The sequence below is a fragment of the Protopterus annectens genome, chromosome 2.part1, assembly GCF_019279795.1.
Source record: "Protopterus annectens isolate FY-2018-M chromosome 2.part1, PAN1.0, whole genome shotgun sequence".
Lineage (NCBI taxonomy): Eukaryota > Metazoa > Chordata > Ceratodontiformes > Protopteridae > Protopterus > Protopterus annectens.
The window spans coordinates 656,059,197-656,084,434 of NC_056729.1; the positions used below are offsets into that span (position 1 = coordinate 656,059,197).

Consider the following 25,238-nt stretch of genomic DNA (forward strand, 5'->3'; position numbering starts at 1 on the left):
CTAATGGCTGCAGAAAACAGTCTGATTTGGCTTCTGTTTCACTGAATTTAAGGACCAGTCCTTGAAAAAAATACATGTCCTCTCTGGCTTCTTTGAATGGGTGCCAAGGACATTATTCTCCTAATTCAGACTTACGAGATCCTAAAATATGTTAGCAACCAGTGGATCACACAGATTGTCTGCTCAGAGACTCTGCTGAACACAGACCAAACAGCAAACAGTGTGTATTTAATAACAAAAAAGGAAGACGTATCCGATGTGTTGTATAAAAAGTCCAACTTAAAAAACAAAGCACAAACCACATTGGAATATCAGGAGAGAACTGCAGTCAACCTTAAGTGTACTAGAACTTTATTATCTCCTCTTTTCGTCCATAAAATACTTCATCAATGATGACTGCAGTTCTCTCCTGATATTCTAGTGTAGTTTGTGCTTTGTGTTTCAGCAAAGTGTGTGTGCTGACTAATGGAGCAAATATCTTGGGACCACTCCATTTCTCCAGCATCATCTGCAATACCTTCCCAAACTAGAAGTCATTAGGAAAGGGAAAATAGCTTGATTGTTAATCGTAACTCAAATAACCACCATTACAGACCTACTTTGATAATTTGAGAGGGTGGGCCTTTGCTGCAGACTTCTGGGATTTTTTCCTGTAACTCCTTGGAGAAGGAGGAAGCCAGACTCTTTGGCAAGAGGGAGTTTGGAGAAAAGGCCTAGGAACTGCCAAACAGATATAGACCAAAAGTTGTGCTTGGAGAATGGAATACTAGAAGGGCATGCAAGACTGGGAATGTAAAGTCTGCAGTGCAAGTAACTGTAGTACAGGCTGCCTGAAGGCAGAACTTGCAGGCAAAAATGTGTCTGCCCTTGGATGAAGGGTACATCGCAACAGAGGCGAAGAATTAAAATATACAGCTTGCAAATATAGGCTCATTAAATAATGAATGGCAACATGACTGTTGTTGTATCAAAGCTGCAAAAGAGGGTAAGAAGGTAGAACTGAGCACTCTAGGACTGTCTATGTGAACAATAACCACTTGACCTAGAGCAGTCCTATATTTTTCAACAATTTACTATGCCAGTACAGTACCAAACTAAGCTATACTCTCCCAGAAGTCGGTCCAACACTGGTCTCGAACCTACAGAGGGAGCAGAATGTTGTAGCCACCAGCCCTTCTACATGTGAAGGAGGTGCTCTTTTGTCCTTGTCCTCCTTGGGGAATAGACGATGGAAGATAAAATACACAGAGGCTTGAGCTTCTAGTTTATTTTTCAACATCGAGAAATTCCTCAACACCTTTTCTAGATGGAGTTGCTAAATCTTCAACAAATGGTGTGAGCAGATTATAATCATAAGTAGCATTTATTGAGCGTCTGCAGGAAGAATATGCTTTTCATGCAAACACTCATGTTTAGAAGCCATTTTGACACGCTATAGAATGGATAAATGTAAATTTTGTATAGTGAAAATTTGTCAGAATAATGAAAATACATTTGACGGCCTTATCAGAATCAATATAAGCGGTTTTGTGCAGTGGAAAAGAAATGGGAGGACCCAGTTCTGTCTGCCACAAAGTCAAGTCCATCCCATAGTCAGGGTTTTATTAGTCTGAAAGAATTTCTCCTACCACAGGGGGTCTCTTTCTCAGCAGTCTGAAAGCAATATTGTTCAAAGTTAAATATGCTGTTATTCTACTACATTGGATGCATGTTTTAAAACATTTGCAACAACTAGCTAAGGGCCTGCTAGTAAAACGTTATTGGGATCCACATCTTAAGCACTAGCCAAAAGGGATAAAAATGACAACAATAATAAGCAGCACATTCAGTCATTTAAAAGATCCAATACATTATAACAGTTGAAATTTTTTATTTTAAATAGGAAAATATTAATAGCTATTTTGTTTCATCAGAGTGAGAATACCACCATTTTAGTGTCCAGATATAGGATTTACAGACATTCAAACAACTTTTACACTATGGTTATCACTCCTCTTCTTAGCATATTGTGATTGTCTGCTATCAATGTGAGTGAACATTTGGCTTTGTTCCATCAGTTACACCAACATCATTCATTTGATGTTAATTTCAACTTGTTTCTGAAAACTTCCAATGACTGGTCAGCTCTTTCTTGCACTAAAAAATCTCCAAAAGAGTTATTTCCAGGACATATCCTGCTTCCTTCAAATCAAATAACACATTTTTGTGATTTTGTTATGTATAGTTACTCCCCAAAAAGCATACTAGATCTGCATTGCATGTCACTATTCTTAAAACGTTCTTTGCATTTCTACTTTTTTGTCACTTACTTGGTGACCCCATAGTCAATTCCTATTGTTGCCAAGTATTTGGGGACAAATCTCTTTTCACAATACCGTTTAATGATGCAGCTCTAAGGGAAGAAAAAAGGAATTAAGTCTGAATTATTCAACTGAGTACCAAATGTGCAAAACAAAAACAACACAAATATCAAGAAAACCCAGTTGTGTAAGCAAAACTTCCCAAAACAGTAGATGTTTGAATGATCGCAGCAACAGTAGCCTTAACTATATGGGTTAAATCATGCCAAGGATATAATAGCTGGCTGGCTTCCAAAACTTCAGGACACCTTCCACACTCCCAAACAGTCAGGCAGCCCTAGCTGAGCTGACTAAAAGATAATTTTGGGAGTGAAGCCCTTCAGAGTTCTCATTCTAGTAGAGGCAAGAAGGCGGAGCATGAAGGTTGAATGCCAGGAACAACAAAAAATAAATAAATACTCACCCTGGCATAAAAAACGCACCAAAAACAAGGGGGTGGAGGGAAGGAGGGAGCTAACACAACTGTACTATGTTCATCATATTGATCACGGCTGCAGTAGTCTTAGCTATATGGGTAGATTATCTTAGCTAACTACATTTGGGAGGTGGAAGGAAAAGAGTCCACTTGCCCCTGGACAATGGGTCCTAGCAAAGCTTGATCTGCACCTAGAGAAGGAATCAGGCTTATAGTGCATTGTAAAAGTATGTACAGAGGACCAAATAGCATCTTCAAGAACAATTCTAGAAAACATACAGCCGCATTCCTTTCCAAGGAAAAGAAAAGGCATCTGATCTAGGCCTTCTTGCATCAAGTACTGGAACAGAATATTGACAGTTGATTGTTCAGAGAACAGGCAAAAAGGTCCACTTGAGGAATGCCCCACAGATGGATCAAATATTGGAAGACCCCCTGACCTAGTTTCCATTTGTGAAGATCTGCTATGATCCTGCTCAGCTTGTCTGCCACACAATTTTGCTCTGACAGAACGTATGATGCCTGTAGAATGATATTATGCTGGGAAGCTATATTCCAAGCTAACATGGCTAGTCTGCAAAAGGGGGTACAACCTGGTTTCCCTTTGCTTGTTGATATACCACATGACTATGGTACTGTATGTAACTACTTGAAGAGGTCCCTGGGACCAACAATGGTTCAGAGAGTGGATTGCCTTTATCAGGGCAAGCTCCTCTTGATACTTTTGTGCTTCCATCTGTCCTTGGTGTCACACATCTCCTACACTTTTATCCCTCCTGAAACTGCTCCCCATGGAAAGTCTGAAGTGTCTGTGGGTGACTACTTTGGAGCAGGAATTGAGAGGAGGAGAACGGATTGTAAGGATTCTGTTGTCTCCACCAAAAGATTTCTCTTCTGACAAACCTCAGCACTGGGATTTCAAAAGACAAAGGGTGTTGATGGTGGGACCAAAGACATTTCAGATATCACTATGTCTTTCTCATGTGGAGTTTTGCCAGGGGTATCGTGAGAATCACAGATGCCATGACACCCAAAATCCTGAGGTATTCCTCGCAGTGACTTTTTTTTTCCCTGTGGAAGAAAACTTCTTTGAAGTGAGGTGTCTAGTTGACATCTCAGGAACACTATCCTGTGTGAAGGAGGCAAGAAAGACTTTTGAATGCTCTCTTGACATTCCCCAACTTATGCAAGAGTTCTGTCACCCAAGAAAGAAAGATTCCTGACACTTTGAAAAAGACTGCAAAGATAATTAAATCATCTGAATATTGAAAAATGTGGACAACCTGTGGCCTGCAATGAGCTATAACTGGAGCTAGACACTTTAACACTCTTGGTGCAGTGTACAGTCCAAAGGGTAAGGCAGAGAACTAATAATGTGACCCAGACACACAAAACCTGAAAAAACACTTGAAAGCTGGATGAATAGGTACATGATGATAAACATCTTTTAAGTCTAGTGCTGTTAGGAAACCTGAAAAAGGAAGAAGAGGTAAGAGGTTGTGAAGTAACATAATTTTGAATTTTGGCACTAACACAAACAGGTTTAGGAAAGGAAGACCCGGAAATGGTTTCCAAGAATTTTCTTTCTAGGAACATCTTTGAATGAAAAAAATTTCCTCATCTAGGAAGGAGGAAGTGGTTCTATCACTCCACTGGACAGCATGGTGGAAACAAAACAGTCTGATCTGGAAGATTAAGAATGACACCCTGGAAAGGAAGGATTTCCTCTCAAGTCGTCCATCTGCAACCTTTATGGATGATTTTCTAAAATAATTTGTATGAAACTATCTGTTGTCAAAGAGAAAACGTAGATTCAGACTTTCTGGAAGAAGAAAGGGGCCATGGTAGAATGGGTTCATAAGGTTTCTTGGACAATCATTCAGACTTGCTGGACTGTCCTTGGTTTTGGGAGGTTGGAGACTTCTTTTTGGAACACCCTTGCCATTTCTTCTTAAATAAGTTCATAGGTTAGTACTAGGCTAACTTCCCTTGTGGGACATTCTAAGCCTAGCCAATTATCCCATGTAAGAATCAAACCATGTACCTTGTATCTTTAAGGTAAACACCTTAACCATTATGCCAACCTCCCACCCATAATATGAGTTTTCTTCTACAGTCTGTTTTAATGATAAATGTATGTTGACCATATCTCTTATTTTGGTTTTTTTTCCAAAAATCTTTAATTTTATATTGAAATACAACATTAAAGATAGAGTGCAAATAGTAAAATGCACAAGTAATACAGAAAAAAATATATACCAAGAAAATAACTATATTACACCTATTTACAACAGTGTCATTCAACCCAATCATGCAAATAAATATATATCCAAAGTATTGAAATAAAAAGGGTAGGTGTAAAGCCAGGTTTAACAGAGAAGAGAGGGTTAGGGAGATTCTCTATATTACTTTAGTGATGAACATTGAAGTAGGGTAATAAACCATTAAAGGCTGAGTCGATGATAGTTGTCTAAAAGAAGGTTTCAAAAATACAATGAAATAATCAACACATTTAAGATAAGGTTAAATAATGTTTCCCAATACTCAAGAAAATAAGACTGCCTTTTACATTTGAAAACCACAATTTTATGGGCTAACAAGTGTTTAGTTGCCATTTGTTTGAAGCCCCCCCCCCCCAAGTAATTGCTGATCTGTCCATCAATTTGGATGCAATGAATAATTTATTTAATAAAAAGAAGATAATTGAGATACGTGTTTGTATTGTTGCTAAGCCTGGGGAAGGAATATGAAGTATTGCGAACTCGCACAACACAGTGGATTTTTCATATCCCTTTTTTGGAGCTGGACCTTAAGAGAGTTCCAGAGCTTATATACATATTTACAACTCTAAAATAAATGTAGTAGATCAGCTTTTTGAGATTCACAATAAGGACATAAGGGTGGGATTGTGAGATTAAATTTGTGTAGAACTGTGCGCTTGTTTATCTGTATTTTGTTGAGACTGTTTATTCTGTTTGGTTTTTTTTTGACAAAATTGAATGAGAAAAGAGAAAATCTCTTAGAAATTTTGGAAATGGAGGGCTTAACAATCTTAGAAATTCCCTGGACCAGCTTGCGCCTTTCATCACATGTTTTGATCACCTCTGCAGCAGAGGGGTCAAACCCTAAATCTCTATCCACGGAAGAACTTAAAATCTTATTTTAACATCACCTGAGAGGTTCCGAGAATGCAGCCATGCAACCTTAGTGAAAACAGTACCTGTGGGCATAACCCTGGAAGAAGCATCAACAGTCATACATACACTATAAACAAGGAGTAATGACAAGCAATAGAAGAAACAAAGTTTTTTAAAGCAGATTTTTCCTCACAAGAAGTAACTGCAGATAAAATATTCCTTATACTTTCACAGTTTATCAGAACAAGCTAACATATGTGCCTGAAAATTCAAAATTCAAGTTGCAGAAGTATAATGTTCTATCTTTAGCAGAAAGAGTTGGATTGGAATTAACTAAGTGCAGTTGGGTCAACTAAAGCTATAGCTGCTGGGTCAGGTTTTGGAATAATGTATTAAAATTTAAAAAGCTGAGGAACTTTATACATCCTACCTGCCTTTTTAGGGGCAGCTGGCTGACTGTCAGAAAAACTGCAGACAGAAGCAGACAGCCTCTAAAATGGACAGAACAGGAAAAATGGGTGTAGGTTCTGTAAAATCCTTCTGTAACAACTCAAAGTATTTTCTGAGGGACCGAGAAACCTGTGTCCTCCCGGTGAAAACACTGGCACATTCTAGTTATAGTCTGTGAGAAAGGGAAATCCCCACAGTAAGAATCAGAAACTGAGCTCTCCTCTGAGTCTGAATCAGAAATCTGAGGGAAAAAACTGTATCCATTCCTGCATCTTCCTGTTCAGATTCAGAATTCTGAATATCTTCAGGAAAAGCGGACTCCCTCTTTCTTTTGCCAGAAACTACTGTGCAAGAAGAATCAAGAGCTTGAATTAAACCATGAGCCAGACCTAGTAAACTACTCTTATCCAAAGGAAATTGAGTAGGTGTAGATACATGCTTGATTTTCCATTTTTCTGACTGGAAAAATGGGGCCAACCATGTTACTAATCTCAGCAGCATATTTCCCAGGGATGGGCACAGCATTCTAACACAATAGGGAAACCTTCCCTGTTTCCTCTCCTAAATCCTACAAGGGTGGCTCTCGCTTGCCCACTGAGAGGACCCCAACAGGCACAGAGGGTGTGGTCAACTGCTGGCCTATAGTAGCTATTGATGATACACCAGAGAGACCCTGGCTAAAAGACGAGTGGTCTGAGGTACAACAACTGGCCACAGCAGAGTCACCCATCTGTGGTTGAGGCAAAATGCTAGCCTGCTGTGGTGGATAAGACTTATTGTTTATTTTCTTCTTTTTCTTTTGGCTGAAAAAGGGCCGATAGTGGGACCAGTAGTCAGTTCAATGCTCAAGCTGAAAATGGTGCCTCTTTCTGAGGGAAGATGAGCAGCAATTGCCAGTAACACCACCAATCCAGAAGTTACTTTTTTGACAGAAAAACAAAGTAAAAAGCACTTTAAAACACTATGCTAGCCACACAAAAGCAAAATAAACACATTTTCTCCAAAGAAAAACATGTTTCAGTTACTTTACACCACTTTTAAACTGAAAGAAAAAGCAAAGCTCCATTTAAAAGTATATTGCAGTCTCAAGACTGTCCATTAAAACACAACTCCTAGTTTTAAAATAATTTTCCTGAAGAGGAAAGTAATACAACTTCAATAAAATTAAGAAAATTGAAGGTGTCCACCAATGGGAACTTATTTGCCCAGCAAAGGAAAGCACAAGCCAACCATCGATCCCAGAAACCATGGACCCTTCAGCAGCAGTAAAGCTCTGAAGGGTTTCACACTCCAACTTGTCTTTAGATAGCTTAATTCAAGCTGCGTGATAGTTTGCATTTATAGAAGGTGCCCTGAAACTTTGGAAGATGACAGTTGTTATATGCTCAACAGCATATAACCCTTATAGATATGACAAATGCAGCGGTGATTAATATGATGAACATCTTTAATGATCAGAAAGTTCACAGTACTGTAGCACTGTTGCTAGAACTTGTGAATGGCAGTGTATTTACAAGTTATGTTTAGCAGTATTCAGAACACCAGCAAAATAATATATTGACTATTGCTGGTTAGTGAATGCCAACAACACACTTTCAGTTTAGTTTGTAGTCCACTGAGTAAAAAGGTAGACACAGATTAACAAACTGGTAGCATTTATCACTGGTAATATGATGCTACTGGAGGCCAAAACAATGGGACAATTATCCTTGCCTTTTTATCAATCATACTCAGACTGACACAAAAAACATAGACCCACTATGTGACTGGTTTATAGGTCTTAGAACCCATGTGGTATATCTGGGGTACATAGTATTCTGTGCAGTACTGTTTAACAACACAGCTGTGGAGATGAGCCAAAACAAATTTAACATCACTCATATTTGGGCTCACCAAGACAAACTTTAAAGTCTTATGTTAGTTTCTAAGGATGTTGTAGTATTGATTTTTAAGCTTTTAATGTCTGCAGCCAGTTTTCAGGGCCACTTCAGGATGTGTGAACTTACCTTACAATTGTTATGGCAGTCATACGCACATCATTCATGATTACAAAATTTCAACAAACAATTATACTACACGATTTCTGTGTAAATTCAGGAACAGGTACAGCTGAACAGCTATAATTCCAGTTTACAGCTATAAAATAATCAACTACCATTGCAATATTTTTCTGTAAATGTTTCTAAAAAGATGTTCTGTCTCATTCTACATCTGACTCAATGCCTCTGCAAAGTTTGTTTGTGTCTTTCGGCTTTTCCCGGTTAGGGGTCGCCACAGCGGAACTCCGGTCCGCTAATGATTGGTAGTTGATTTTTACATGCCGAGTTACCAGCCCTGACGCACAACCTTCAACAAAGGTATGCCCATTCATGCATGTCTCCACACAGAAGACTCTCTAAGAATCGAACCGGACGGCGTCTTACTGTGAGACGACAACGCTACCGCAGCACCACCACCACTCTGCAAAGTAAGAAGTCAAAATAAATCCTGGGGACATGCAACAAACTGCTACATGACCTCAACTATTAGTCAAGCCTCAGTGGCTAATAAGCACTGAACTATATGCTGCCAATTAAGAAATATAAGACTGAAATAGTTGAAATCTAAGTACACTCCATCTTGCTTTGTAGGGCTTTCTTCACAGACATTCACTGCTCCTGGTGTACCAGATTATTTAACGTTATTAGTGTTGAATACTGCTTAGCAGAGTAATGGTATTGCTGCAGCAGGACACAATGAAGTGAGACAGAGTAATGGTTGGAGTAAGAGATGGCCTTAGAAACATCTCATTTATAACAGATCTGCAATTACAGGAAATAAACTGAAACATTCATCTTGCTCATACTTACCAATAACATCTCACTATCAAGTACTCTATCTTATTTATTTTATTTATTTAACATTTGTTTACCGGGAGAGTCCGACTGGGTCAGGAACCCATTTTCAGCAGAGGCCTGGGGAGGAAAGCTCCAAATGATACATGACAGTTAAGACAATTTACATGAATAAGATAAAAAAACAAGTATTAAAGGACACATTAATAATAACTGAATACTAAATAAGTACACTTAAGCAGATGCAATAACAAATACCAAATAAGTAGAGAAAGGTAGATAAAATAATAAAACGTGTAATAAAGTAAAGTGGTAGATTGCAAATTCTTTTTTTTTTTATGTATATAAGGTAGGAGTAAAGTAAAGAAAGAGGATCAGAACATTAGATGCAAGTAGATGCTTAGAAGGATGGGGAAAGTTAAGGGTGTAGAAATATGGAAAGTCTGTTAGTCCAATATACTAGTGGTTAGTACATGAAATTCCTGTTTAAGGGATAGAAAGCAAACATTTTACATGTTTGCAAATATTCAATTGTTTAATGTCGAAGCAACATATAGAAATGTGATCTCACCTATGAAGCAAGCACAATTTAACAATATCATACACCAGAAAGTAACATGGAAAAAGAAGCAGGAAGAATATTTCACTTTACCCTACAACTTTGCAAATACCATTCGGCACACTGCTTAATGAGGAAGCAACATGGACCAATAAGGTCCTGACTGTTTGACAATCAGTATTATGTGATGCCCAACTGAAACAGGTTATAGCTAAATATGAGCAAGTGGAACATTTCACTATCTTACAGCAAATATTAAAAGGTACATTGTCTAATGTGGGTCTTGGTTGTGTTCGCTGTTGTTTGAGAAATGCTGTTTTGTGGTACCTAACAGAAGTGAAAAACAGCAGTCTGGAAAAACAGTTCAACAGAGCTCTTTTAAAGGTTTTATTAAGCACTTTTTGTCCAGTTGGTAACATGAACTTCTTCAGATAAAAAAGTAACAAATGCTCTCACATTTAAATACCCCTCCCTAATGATCATGTGACATATCATTAAAACTCAAATGAGCATCACCTCTTAAATGCATTTGTCAGTTGTGTTCGGTAATAACATCACCAGTTTCACTGAGTTTAGGCCGCCAAGTTTGTTTAATCCACCTTTACACCCATTTCTTTCCACTTTCAAAAATGTGTGCAAACTGGATTTTCTGGCTTTATTATAACAATAACTTTAGCAATATTAAGGCAAGACAAAACATGATTAAAATGAAATGGGAAGTCTTGAATCATTTGAGAATATCAAAAATAAGGGTGATGAAACCAGATAAGGGGGTGGACTAGTATTTATGGATTTAGAGGATTATGAAAATAGAATAAAACAAATCTTAGAAACAGACAGCTACCAATTAGTGTCTTTAAATGAAGTTAATGTAGCAAGTCAACATATGTAAAAGTATATATAAATGACTTGTTTATAGAAGCAAGGATAGATGCTAAATTATTTAATTATCTGACTATGCTTGCACCATTGACACCTGTCATGTTTGGCGTCCCAAAGATTCATAAGGATCTACAAAATCCACCCCTGCATCCGACAGTTGATGGAAGAAACTCGATAACTTATGCCAGTGCCAAAGTGGTTGACACTATTTTGAAAAAATATGTAATGCTAGAACAATAACTTTGCAAAGATTCATGGACATTTTTGGAAAGGATAAACAATTTGGATTTCAACAGTGATTATTATTTCTTAACAGTAGATGTTAAGGGTTTGTATATGTCTATACCTCATACTCAAGGTACAGAATGGGTATCTAGCTTATTGAAACAAAAGGGTGCACCCGCTTCTGATATTGCTTTGGTAGAAGAACTATTAGATATTATCTTGACCAACACTTTCATTATTTTTAATGGTGACTACTATCTCCAAAAAGTAGAAGTAGCAATGGGTCACCCTGTGGGGCTAGTTTTGCAAATCTGGTGATGGCTTATTGAGAGCATGAGTTTATATTTAAGAACAGCCAAATAAGGAATAAAATTTATTTTTTCACCCATTACTTGGATGACATTTTTATTATAGTGAAAAGTGATGATACAACAAGCTTTGGAATTAACTCAATACCTTAATGGTACGACAGATTTTTTGCAATTTACCTCCAATTTTCAAAACAATGTGATTTTGTATTTGGATGTAGAACTTCAAAAGGATAGACAGGAGAGTAGATATGCTGCAAAAATTTTTAGAAAGAGTATGGATTCAAACACCTTCTTACACTACTCGAGTGCACATCCAAATTACCAGAAATGCTCAGTAGTTAATGGGCAGCTCATTAGAGTAGCAAGGATAGTGTCAGTCGAAGACAATTTTAACTCTGAATGTCAAAAATTAAGGGAGATGTTCCTTAGACAGGCATATCCAGCATCCTTATCAGATGATTTTGATATGTGAAGTGAAGACCAAAAGAAACAAATGTTTTTTATAAACCAGTTCTGAGTAATAATTCGACTGGCACCAGTCTTAATGAAAGGTTTCCACAAGCCCTTCATTTATGGACTGACACAAATTACTCCAACAATATAAACCCCATTATGGGTTTTGCTACGACATTTACTTCAGATTCTGCATTAAAAAAAGCAGATTGTCATTAAGAACTGGGATATGATTACTGAGCACATGGGTATTATGGATAAAGTAGGGAACTGCCCTAAATTTATTTTCAGAAGGGGCAGGAACCTCACATGCTTACTTGAAGGGAATGGTGTGTCTAACCCTAAATACCCTGGCATGTATAGATGTGGGAGTTGTACATATTGTAAATACATGGGTCTGGGAAAGACATTTAATGTGAATGGCATGAAATTCAACTGTAATGGGAGATTTCACTGTAATTTAAAAATGGTTGTTTACTTAGCTAAGTGCCAAATACGTGCCTCTTATTATATAAACAAGACCAAACGTAAATTTAAAGAGCGTGTTTATGAGCATCTGTATAGTATTACTAGATGTAAATTTGAGAATGCACTAGCTAAGGATGTGCTTTTGAATCATAACCATTCTTTTAAATTTCATATAATTGACCAGGTTGTTAAACATTCGAGAGGTGGACCTAGTGCATTAATATTAGAAAACTTAAAATTGTTATAGCAAGTATGTCTAAATGCATATAACCACCCAGGATTGAACAATCTTTGTTCTATTTATTGTTTATTAAAGTTAAAAAATTTGGCAAGATAAGGTGTGGTTTTATATATATATATATATATATATATATATATATATATATATACATATATATATATACACATATATAGTTTTGAGTTACATGAAAGTTTATAGATTATATATATATTTTTTTTTATATAAATATATTTTTGGTTTACATAAGATGTTTTACAATTAATTTTACTGTTAACTTGTATAGTAGAGTATAGATGTTTGTTTGAAAATAATATGCATTTAAGGGGTGATGCTCGTTTGAGTTTTAATGATATGTCACATGACCATTAGGGAGGGGTATTTAAATGTGAGAGCATTTGTTACTTTTTTATCTGAAGAAGTTTATGTTATCAACTGGACGGAACGCGCTTAATAAAACCTTTACAATAGCTCTGTTGGACTGTTTTCCCAGACTGCTATTTCTACTTGATTTTCGAGTATGTTTATTGTGAGGATTTTGCTTCATACCTAACAGAAGTAAAGGCCAAATATAAGCAAGAAGAAAATGCTTTATTGTGCAGATTTGAAAATATTTGTTGGTATACAATTTAACAAGAAAACAGTCAGTTTTTTTCACTTGACAAACAGTAATCTGTGAAACCTGACACTAAGTAAAAGCCATCTACAAATGTGGCAACTTGTCCAGCAGTGATGGTGTTTGAATTTCAACACTGCTACCAAATGCAATACAGGATATGCGAAGGATAGAAGCTACTGTCTTCAGGTACACTCCACTGCACAAAAATATACCTGTTGGACATTAAAGAGTTGCTCTCTTTGAGTCACATCACTGGCTTCCAACAGGATAAAGTAGGAAATATGCACACATACCTCATTTTCTGATCAAGTCATCAAATACAACTGGCCTCGACAACATGCAGAGAATATGCACTGGTGACGAGGATATGGACATCTAATATTTACATCTAGACTATGACTATACACTATCCACTTGCTGATAGCATCCCACCACCACCCCCTTTCTCACAATCCTCTCTGTGAACATTTTCTTTAGTGCCCCCTACCTACAGCAACTGCTTATCAAACAAGTTATTTTCAGACATGAGACACTTGTTCTTGCATACACATGCATATATATATATATATATATATATATATATATATATGCGCACACATGTGTGCTACTCCTAGAGAAGGCTGGCAAAATTCTCCAATTCTACACAGTCTTTGTCCTAGCGAGGCAGTACTACCACTAGCCTAGATAAGGCTTGGGATAAACCAATTACTTTAACTATCTTGAGCAATAGATAGCCAAAAAAATACTAAACACAAAACAATAATGTGCAGAGTAGTATGGCCAGTTAGAGTAAGATACCAGCAGCCTAACAACCTATAATGGTGAATAATGCCCTACCCTCAAATAATAATTAATACATACATAAATAAATATCACCCACAAGATCTTAAAAGTGAATAAAAAAAGACAATAAAGGAGTTAGACTATACTCATACATTAAATATGTATGCATTTTCACAAACAATAAAAAAAAAAGAATTGCACAAACTGAATTCTTAAAGGAAAAAATCTATTACTACACAAAACCCCCAGCTGATTCTCTGAAGCCCTAACTGCCATGTTACTAGCAAACTACACAGACCGGTTACAGAGCAGCATTTACATGGATGTTAACACTAGGTCCCTTAGCAGGACTGTCTTGTTTTACTCTTGCTCTAAACATTTTAGATTATATTTTGTATCCCAGAAACCAGAGGTTACTAACTCAGTTCTGTCTCACAGAGAAAAACGGCAAGACTAACGTGATTTCATACACTGCTGTTAGTTTCTAGCAACTGGCATTTTTCCCCACAACCTTAACTCAGGGATAGGCAAACTCTTTTATGACTGAACCAGTAATTGCATGCAAACAATTAATCCTGAGAAACTGCATTTCATCACAAAATTATTACCAAGATTTTAAACATATTTTCTATACTACACAAAACACAATTCTGTTGTCACAGTTGAGACAACTTATAAACACAATTCCACAGAGCAGTCTTCACAAATGTGTTAAAAATCTGAATTCAGAAAGAAGAAAAAGGAAACAAAATACAGACATCACTCTTAGATCCCCCAAAGCATCACAATTTCTCCCCCATAAAAACCTCAAGAAAGTCTTCTGCAGAAATCCCTTAATGGAACTTGAGACAAGGGTGCATTTGTCTTGTACACTATCTAATTTCCTTTCAGGACAGACCATTTGTATTGGCATTAGTAATACCGTTCATATGATGGTGAGTTATGTTATAGGATTGCAAGGCTAAACTCCATCCAAGAAGCTTTCTATTCTTCACAAGTTCCAGGCCAGATGAATTCACTCACACAGACTGATTTATTAAAGTAAAAAAAAATAACTTCTGCAGTAAAAGTTAACAGCAAAACTTCAAACTCTTATACCATTAAGAGCAAGTAACACTTCTCTGGCGCCTCGGCTTTCAGAAAAGCCTTTTCAGAGTACCATATTTTTATTGTAATAAACAAGTCTCTGTACTAAACTGAGTGAATTCATCTGGCCTGGAACTTGTGGTGTGAGGTTTGGTTTGTTCTACGGTTTGGTGCTTCAAGCTTTCCATTCTGTCCACTTGTCATATGCAACTACTTTAAAGGGTTGTAGTACAGGTAGGCTGTAATGTCTGCACAGCCCAAATTATGCTCAGCCACTCCTTTTCTACTAATGCATAGGATTTCTCCCTTAGTTGAAGTCTGTGGTTCAAATATGCAATAGGTTGCTCTTCCTCCTTTGAGGAAATCCAGATAAGTACAGTCCTTACTCTGTGGCTGAAAATGTCTACCAACATAATGAATTCTTGATCATAATCGAGACTAGTTAGTTCATGGGATTCCACTCAAAGCCTCTTTAAGCATTTGAAATGCCTCTTCATAGTATGGAATCCAGACAGACAATGTTATCTGGACTACTCTTTCTGGTATGGTCTACAAGGGGTGTATCTATTGTTCTATAGTAAGGAATAAACCTCCTACAGTACTCCTTTGTTCATAAGAATGTCCTCAACTGCTTCCTGGTAGTAAGTGTGGGCCATGCATGAGAGGATTTGACCATGGCTATCGCTAGCTTATTATTTCCACCACACACTCTATGACCCCAATAAGATACTGTATATACCCAATTATATTGGCCTTAATAGTGAGACCTGCCCCTTGTAGTCTGTCCTTTACCTCCCCGACATGTTGAACATGCTATGGCTGTAACCAGTTGTAGACAGGAAAATAATCCAGGCAAATAACAGCATAATCTCCTGCTCCTGACAGAATGCAATATATCAATCTCTGGAAAATTGCTGGGATATTTTTCATTCCAAAGGGCATTTTAGGAAACTCATATAACCCAAATGAGATCACAAATTCTGACCTCTCGCTGCAGGTGTCAAAGGTACTTGCCAGTAACTCTTGGTCAAGTCAATAGTGGTCAAATACTTAGCACCACACAACTGCTCTAATGTTTCATCTCTCCTGGTATGGGGTAAATATCTTACTCTACATGACAGTTCAGTTTTCAGTAATCCACAAAGAATCTAGTGGTGCTATCCTTCTTCGTCACCAGCAACACTGGTGATGCCCTGGGGACTGCTGGAATCCTGCACCAGCTCTAACATGTCCTTCAACTTCTCTCTCAAGATTTGCTTAACTCTTTCAGGCATCTGTAAGTGGTTTATCTGATAGGCTTTTGGGATCCTGTGTCCACACAGTGTTCCACCAGTTGGGTACATCCTGACCTAGTAGTGAGGTGAGCACATCCCTGAATTTCTCTAGTGCAGCTCAAATTTCCTAATGCTTGGTAGGAGATAGTAGTTAGAACAAAGCCAAGGAGTCTCACTGAGGAGCTCTATCACCAGATCTCTCTCCAGTTCCTTCTGTAAACTACTGCAGATACTGATTACCAGGCCTCTATGTTACAATGGGGCATTACTATGTTAACATAGTAGAGTGTGCGCTTCTGCATTCTTCCTGGCAACTCTACCAAGTAGTTAACATCATTCATCATTTTTACAATGAAGAAAAGTTCTCCCCAGGCTGCCAGCACCTTGATATCCCTAGCAGAAATAAGCACCATTACTTGCTTACAATAGAATACTGTCTTCCTCTGACTGCCCTTTCTTATCAGACTTTTTGCTGCAATTGCTGCAACTGTGCTTCTGCCAGGTGCTCCTTGGCCACCCTCATGAGCTCTCTAAACATAGTTCTGAAGTTTAGGACATACTCTACAACAAACTCCTTGTTGGAATTATACTGACCCTTGCACTCATCATGAAGTAAATCCATGCTCACCCTCACCCTGTGATTATATAGCAACTCAAATGGCAAAAAAGTGAATTTCCTGGAGCACCTTCCTGCATGCAGAGAAGAGATTGGGAAGGTACTTATCCCACTCTTTTAACTGGTGTGTCAATGCCTTCAGTACAGTCTTCAGTGTAGAGTTTAACCTCTCCACCAAGTTATTGGTCCATGGGTGGTAGGGGCAGTCATTAAATTCTTTACCCCACAACACTTCCAGAAACAGGGCAGCAGGTCTGACATAAAGTTGGCACCACTACCTATCTGTATTCTTCTAGATAATTCTACCCTGCTGAAAATATTACACAGAGCATCAGCAATATTCTCTGCTTCGATGGAGGACAGAGCCACTGCCTGTGAGTATCTAATGGTATAATCTAAAAAAAAAAACAAGCAATCTCCAGGGTATCCCCGAAGTCTCAAAATAACCCACTAAACAAGTATAGTGTTTCCAAAAACAAAACAGTGTAAGAAACTTCTCTGTGTGGAAGATTTTCAGTCCATATATCTCTATAGTTAATCACTGTATATTAATCAGATCAGACAATAGTAGTAGAAGTAGCGAACTTAAACTCGTCTTAAGTAAAAATAAATAAATAAATAATAAAAAATATATAATTGTACAGAATTACTAAGTATTCAAAAGTAATCCGAGCAAGGCAGGCAGTCTGTTTCCAGTCTAAAATTCTTTATTAAGTACACAAACAAGCAAAATATACACAAATTACAAGTGATTTAAAATGGTATTTAAAATCAACTGGTAGAATAAAATAAAATTAGGCATGTAAACCATGTGGCAATTTTCTAAGTTCCAGTACACTTTTAATTGAACAGTAGTAGTTTAGTCCAGGCTTCCTAAAAGAGTTCAGCTTTAATTGCCACATAAGTTCATGTTTCTCCAGAATATTCGGGATGTCTCCTTCAAGATCACCCATGTCTATGCGATTCAGGATCTGGAACTTAAAACCTGTGTTTCTTTTATGAAGAGAAAGGTGTCTGGCTGATGCATTATTTTTAGATCCAGAGCAGATTTCTGACAGATGACATGAAATCCTACGCTTGAGTTTATTTACAGTCTTGACCACATAGAATGCATCACATTCACTGCACTGTGCCCTATAAATTACTTTTGTAGTGTTATAGTCATCCACTGCACTGGTCTTAATGATTTTCTTTAAATAACAGCAATAAAAACTATCACCTTGCTGTATAAATATACAAAATGTACAATTAGTTTCACATCTTTTAGTGTTTCTCTCATATGGTCTAGGTTTAAATTAAACAAAACTTCAAATATTCCTGGCCTTCCTATAAACAAAGGATGGGGCTTCACCTAAGATGTTAATCAGAAAAGGTTTTCCTGTGACAATGCCCCAGTTTTCTTCAATAACATTTTTGATACTGTGATAATCCAAAGTGTATGTCAGAATGGAGCTATTTTTGCATTTGTTATTCTCTGTGGAATTTCTTAAGCTGCGGTGGTGCAGCGGTACCATTGTTGCCTCACAGCAAGAGATTCTCCCATTCGATTCTCGGCTGGAGCACCTTCTGTATGGAGACTGTATGTCCTCCCCACGGTCGAGTGGCATTCGAAAGACATGCGTAGAATGGGCGTGCCTTCACTGAAGGTTGGGTGTCGAGCTTGCACCTCGGCACCCATAAAAAATCTACTGCCAATCATTAGAGGACCGGAGTTCCGCTGTGGCGACCCCTAACCAGGAAAAGCCGAAAGAACAACAACATTCTCTGTGGAATTTCGTAACATTATGGACTAAACTACTACTGTTCAAAAAGTGTACTGGAACTTAGAAAAGTGCCACATTGTTTACATGATTAATTTTATTTTATTTTACTCTACCAGTTGATTTTAAATACCATTTTAAATCAGTTGTAATTTAAGTGTATATTTTGTTTCCATCATCATACATTTTTTCTTATTATTTTTTTCTTTTTCTGGTTCTCTTTTTTTCCACTTTATTCAAAATGATGTGCAATAACAATACTAATTATATAATAATATTTTTATAGATAGTTTTTATGGTTCTTGTACACAGACCTGAAGAAGTCTAGAAGGACGAAAGCGATCTTTGTTAACAATAGGTTATGAAAATAGAATATGATTTTTACAATTGATTTTTTTTACATGCAAAGTGTACATGTATATATATTTTCTGATTGCCAAATGGACTAAGGTTGATATATTTCCAGCCATGTAGTATATTGTCTTGGATAAAATCATAATTATCTACTTAATAATCTGGTTAAATAAGAGGTACCACATCATTATAAACTTGATTTAAAGTACATAAGGGTTATATTATTATGACAGCTAATAAGTAGGGCAGGACCAGCTCGAATGTCACACTGATGGGGAAAGGGATGTGAATTTAACACGTGTACCGATAACACTTTGTTTTACAGCACAATAAACCACTCCCTTGCCTGATAAAATGTGTATATATATATATATATATATATATATATATATATATATATATATATATATATATAATATATATATATTTTGAAAGCTTGTGAGGAAACTATTACTCTATTTTTGTTTTACTTGGATCGCTTGTCTGTCTACTTAATAAAGGATTTTCGACTGGAAACAGACTGCCTGCCTTGCTTGGATTAGTTTTGAATACTTAGTAATTCTGTACAATTATATATTTTTTATTATTTTTTTTTTTTTACTTAAGACAAGTTTAAGTTCGCTACTTCTATTACTATTGTCTGATCTGATTAATATACAGTGATTAACTAGAAATATATGGACTGAAAATCTTCCACACAGAGAAGTTTCTTACACTGTTTTGTAATGGTATAATCTACCACCACGAGGATGTGCATCTTACCTGTAGAGCTTGTGGTATCAACATACCCATATCTAGGTCATCTGGCATGCTGGGCAATCCCCAGAATGATGCCCTCTCAACCCAAAGTCAAGCAAAAAAAAAATTGGAAGTTGAGGAAAGAAAAAAGAACGTATGCAAGCTCCTTTCTACAGTTACTAATAAACTATAGGTCAAAGGTGTGTGCTAGGCTAATGGACCTGGAGCCTTTACAAGCCTAGCCCATAGGATTACCCTGCCATCGTGCCACCCGACCTTAGTTCCCGGTGCCTCTGCCGGGATGAATTTTTTATTTCCCATCCACTCATCAAGATTTCTCTTGAAGAGGGCCAGTGAGGCTCTCTGCTTGACACGAATGGGAAGTCTATTCCATACCATGGGCAGTCTCTGGGTTATGAACCCGTCCCTCCAGCTTGTTTTGTTAATTGTGGTAATGAGGTTGAGGTCTCTGGAACGTGTAGTGCAGAGGGACTGGGATTTCTTTAGATGCAGCATTTCTAACAGAGCTGAGTCAGACAGGGCTTTGTAAGTCAAGCAGAGATTGCCTCTAAAGAGGCGATATGAGACAGAGAATAGTTGGCGTTTATTGAGTCTGTCCATATAGGACAAGTGTTTAAGGCCTAAGTTCCTCTTTGTGAGGTATTTTTGCGGCCTCTCAAGTTGTTGTAGGTGTCTACTGAGGTACATGTCAAATGGGGCATTGTACTCGAAGATTGGCCTAATGAGGGAAGAGTAGAGGGAGACAATGACCTCCTTCTTCCTGGATGCAAAACCCTTAGTAATGAGATGTGCAACATAGAAGGACTTTCTGACCACAGTGGCAATGTGGAGGTCAAAAGAGAGGATGCTGTCAACCTGTGTTCCCAAATCTCTTATGACACCTTCCGTGTTCAGTGGACTACCATCGATGTGGTAATTCATGGGAACTGGGTTTTTCCCAAAGGGGATGACGACTATGAACACATTTGTTTTGGCACTGAGCTTAAGGTTATGGTTTTGACATCAGTCATTGGTCTCAGTGAGACATTTCCATAGGATGTCAACATCATTTGGGGAGTTAGTTATGGCTCCCAACTTGCAATCGTCTGCAAATGTTGTCAGCCAGAGTCCCTTCGTGTTGGCCTGAACTTCAGAGAAGTAGATACCAAACAGGAGAGGACCCAGGACTGAACCCTGTGGGACTCCACTCATGACTGGTCGACAGCCTAACTTGGAGTCAGCTACTTTCACACAGTGGGTTCTATCTGTGAGCCAGTTTGCAACCCACCTAGTGATATAGGAGTTAATAGTGAGTTTTTTCTGTGATTCCTGAGTGGGGAATGGTATCAAAGGTCTTGGCCAGATCAAGGAAGGCTGGATGAACCACCTTGCCTTCATCCACAGCTCTGGTGACTGACTCAAAGAAGTTGACCAGGTTGAGCCGGCATGATCTACCCTTCACAAAACCAAACTATGTGGGATCCAGAGTTTGGAGGTTCCCTATATCTTTGTTTATTAGGTCCATGATGATGCGTTCCATAGCTTTGCATATCAGACTTGTCAGGCTAATGGGGCAATAGTTCCCAGGGTCTGTAGTCGCTCCTCCTTTGTGGAGAGAGATTACTGTAGCAGTGCGCCATCTGGTAGGGACAAAGCCTGAGGTGAGGCTGTGATTGAACAGGGCACACAGGTGAGGTGCCAGTTCACTCTGTAGTTCATGTAGAACACAGCCAAGGATATTGTCAGGTCCCATAAAAGCTGTATTCTTGGCCTTGGACAGTGCTGTTTTAACCTGTGCAGCAGTAATATTGGGTGCCTGGCAATCTACTGGTATTGTGATTGGTCCTTTGGTGGGGGAGAGAGGGGTAAAGTTGGCACTGAATCTGTTGGCCAGTATATTGGCAATATCTGTTGCTCGGTATAGGAGGTGCTATTGTGCAACAGCTCTGAGGAAATCTGGGTATTGCCGTGGAGATTCATTACATAACTATAGAAGGCTTTGTGATTGTCTTTACCATCTACTGCAATTCTGTTTTCATAGCTAGCTTTAGAGGATTTGATGAGGGATCTCAACTTTTTGTTGAGGCTGATAAGGGAGTTTTTCCAGTCTTGGGACTTTACCTTATTTTGCATCAGTTTCCTCCTTCTGTTGTAGAGTTTGTTTATGGCAGGGGAACACCAGATTAGCTTCCTTTTTTTGGAGGAGAGTGTCTTGGTTCTACTAGGTATGGCAAGATCCATGCATTTGTGTACGTGTTCGTACAGGGCATTAGTGTATGATTCGGAGGTCATGCAGCTGTTCCCCAATTACATGGGTGCCATGAAGTTAGCCACCTCTGTTTTTAGGATCCCAAAGTTAGCTTTGGAGAAGTTTTTCATGGTGGTTACCTTTGTGGGGGGGGGGTGGATTTCCAAGGTGATTAGTTTGTAGTCGGATCTAACCAGGGAGGTGCTGACTATTGGTACAGAGCAATGGTCGTCCATGTTAGTAATAACCAGGTCAAGGCTGTTGCTACCTCTAGTGGAGGTAAGAATGAGCTGGTCCAGAGCATTGGAATTAATGAATTCCAGGAAATGTTGGGCAAATGTATTGGTACATGAGTAGTTTTCCCAGTTAATGGTGGGGTAGTTGAAGTTGCCCAGTATGAGAGTGTTAGGTTGGACCCTAATACTCTCCAGGGTGCTTAGGAATGTGGAGTGCGAGTCTTGGGTCATGGTTGGGGACCTACAGCAGGCTACAACCTGAATTGCTGTCTTACCCAGTGTTAGCTGCACGTGAAGTATCTCTGATGCGTTATGTTGGGCTACCAGTCTGGAGGTATGCGCATCCTTTATGAATATGGCAACACCACCACCTCTGGAGCTTCGGTCCAATTTCTGGGGCCGAAAGGTATGCAATGAGTTATAGCCTGGTAGTGCAGGTGTGCTATCTGCTGCCTTGAACCAGGTCTCTGTTACAGCACAAATATCAATGTTCTCCCTTTTTTGGAGTGCTTCGAGCAAGTTCTAGACTTCTAGCATTGAGCAGCATCACCCTCAGATTGCATTTGTTTGTAGCTGTTATGGTGGTAATTCGGTCTTTGGAACACCGCCTAAAAAAGGCACTATAGGGGTGGCAACAGCCTTGGTCAGTATCAGGAAGCCCAGGGGTGACAGATGCAGGCCATCTCTGGCAAAGCATGCAGGTCTGTCAATCATATTATCCCAGGCAGACAGATACTGGATCCTCTTAGAATGACATCAGAAACTTAGCAAATTGCTGAAATTAATCATTTTCTGCTTGCACTGTGGTATCATTTTGGGTGATGGTAGGAGGCTGTTCAGGGCTAGGGTCATACCCGTCTGGGCTACATAATCCAAGAGCTCCTCCATGTCTCTTTTCATGTAGTCCAGGGAGGTATGTCTCAGGTCATTCACACCCACATGCACAATGACAGAGTCATATTTGTATGTGTTGTTGATGGACCTGAGTGCATGCGTTATGTGGTGGATCCTGGCACCTGACAGGCAGCTGACTGTTACTTTCTCCTTATTTAACCTAGTGAGTGGGACATCAGTGTGCCTCACTATCGAGTCACCTATGACTAGTGTGTTGGGCATGCTGTTTTGCCTTAGGGGCTTTGGTTGAGTGGCACACTGTTTAGGAGAGTTGTGTGTCTCATGATTAGTGTTGTGCTGTGGTGGTCGAGTGCATTTCTGCTTTGGAGGTCTCTCTGTCTGCTGTTTGGGTAGATTTTTATTGAGAGCCTTCGCAAAGGTGGGTGTGTGGTTTGTGTTTTTATGTGAAGGCAGTGCTGGTGTGCGTTCTGGAGGGCTGTGTGTTCTATGTGGTGTGGTGCAAGTGTTGACCTTCTCATCCTGACCAGCTATTCCCATATTGGCTGAAGAGTGCGTGGCTTCCAGTTTGGATATATAAGTGCATCTCTCGTAAGTCTGAGTATTGGGGAGGTAAGAGGAGAGAGTTGTCAGTGTACATGAGGCAGTTTCTATATTGCCTCAGGATGCTCAATCTCACCAGGCTAATAGTAGAAAGCACAGGGAACTGACCTTTAGACATGCCTAGAGGAGTGGACATTAATAATAAGTACTGGAGCTGTTTCCTTGTAGAACGTTTAGTGCTGGTAGCATTGTTGTGTGCTACAATAATTGCTACAAGAAGTCTGGTAAAGTGCTAGATCAATAAGCTAGTAAAAGTGCAGGAGAGCAAAGAACTAGCAGATCTAAGGGGAAAAATTGAAAAGCACCTCATAGAAGCTTACAAAAAGTCCTGGATACAGCAAATCTGTATTTCGACTACACTAGTTCCAGAAAGGCAGGAAGCAGTTTTGTTTTTTTTTTTTTTTTTTAGTAGAAAGTGAAGAGACAGAAGATAATGAGACACTTCAATATGCAGAAGCTAAAGGGGTGGGCCTTTGCTAAGTTCTCACTATTAACAGTAGAATGAGCTGATGTAATGTGACTGGGCGGAGTGTCCAGTATCAACTTTATACCAGAGGCGGGCAACTCAAAGCCACCAAGACATAAGACCTCCACAACAACTAGGTGGAAGGGTGGGAAAAAAACAGTTTACAGATTACAACGATATTAAATCAAAAGTGCAGACGATAATGGAGAATAAACTCTTATCTTTTCTAAATATCACATCAGGCAGCAAATCAGTCTCTCTGCAACAGCTTGAGCAATAGGTATATCTGATTTAAAACACTGGCTATTTAAGGCACAGAAACAGAAACCAGACCAATTATCCGAACAATAACAGTTGCAGGCATGCCCTAGCTAGATTAAACCAGTTCTGTTCACTTTCTCTCACTAAGAAAACAGGCCTCTAGACAAAATATTTCACTACAAACTGAGGTCAACACTAACAGATACTGCTATATTATTATTATTATTATTATTATAATTAAGCTTTGTTTAGAACCAATGTGCATTCTGCTTGAATACTTGGGAAGACGAGCAGATTTTCCACGCGTTATGTAACCTGCTGACTGTGTAAAGCTGGCGACTTCTGTGGTGTCGACCTGATCCCAAAGCTTGTTACTAGCTATAAACAGATACGGAATACCCCTGGTGTTAAGGAACTAATTAAATCCCCATTTAGAAAGTGAAACCACCCTCTTTTTTCTGTAACTGTAGTGTGTGCACATTAGAAGTCTGTTTCCTTGTTTAAAGCTGATAATGTCTACTGAGCTACTGTTTGCTCGGCATCTGTAAATGAAGTAAGCTTAACATAGTCAAATAGGTGGTTTATTCTGAGATATTAAATTATTCCCAGTGTATCACCGCTACTTGCGATAAGAATTGGCTGCTATCTTACCTACATGTTGCAGATGTAAACACTATGTCCTAGAAGTGGTTATACTTGGATTTGGTAGTGCTCACTAGCTAAAACAAACGGAGCCAAATAACCTAAAGCTCTAAAAGTAAGCAGAGTGCAGTAGCTGCCGGCAAGCATTCCTCTGTATTTTTTATTACAGTCTATTTTAAAACCCAGCTAGACAAGTACTATCACTACCTCTAGTAGAAAGAAGTCATTAAGACACCACTTGCATGTTTCTTGGGAACCTTGAATGACTGATCGCAAGAATATCTTGCTGACTGTATACCAGGCTGTTTTTAACTAGCTGCAAAGAGGTAGAGAGAGATATTTACATTTATTTTACCTTACTAGTCTAC

General features: G+C 38.6%; 1 protein-coding gene across 1 annotated transcript in view; it reads right to left on the reverse strand.

Moving 5' to 3' along the window:
• DNAJC27 (DnaJ heat shock protein family (Hsp40) member C27) overlaps nucleotides 1-25,238 on the reverse strand; it is a 776,435-nt gene that overhangs the window by 671,677 nt on the left and 79,520 nt on the right. Inside the window, exon 2 of the mRNA XM_044062395.1 lies at nucleotides 2,310-2,392. Coding sequence (XP_043918330.1) covers nucleotides 2,310-2,392 — 83 coding nt within the window. The remainder of the gene's footprint in view (nucleotides 1-2,309; nucleotides 2,393-25,238) is intronic.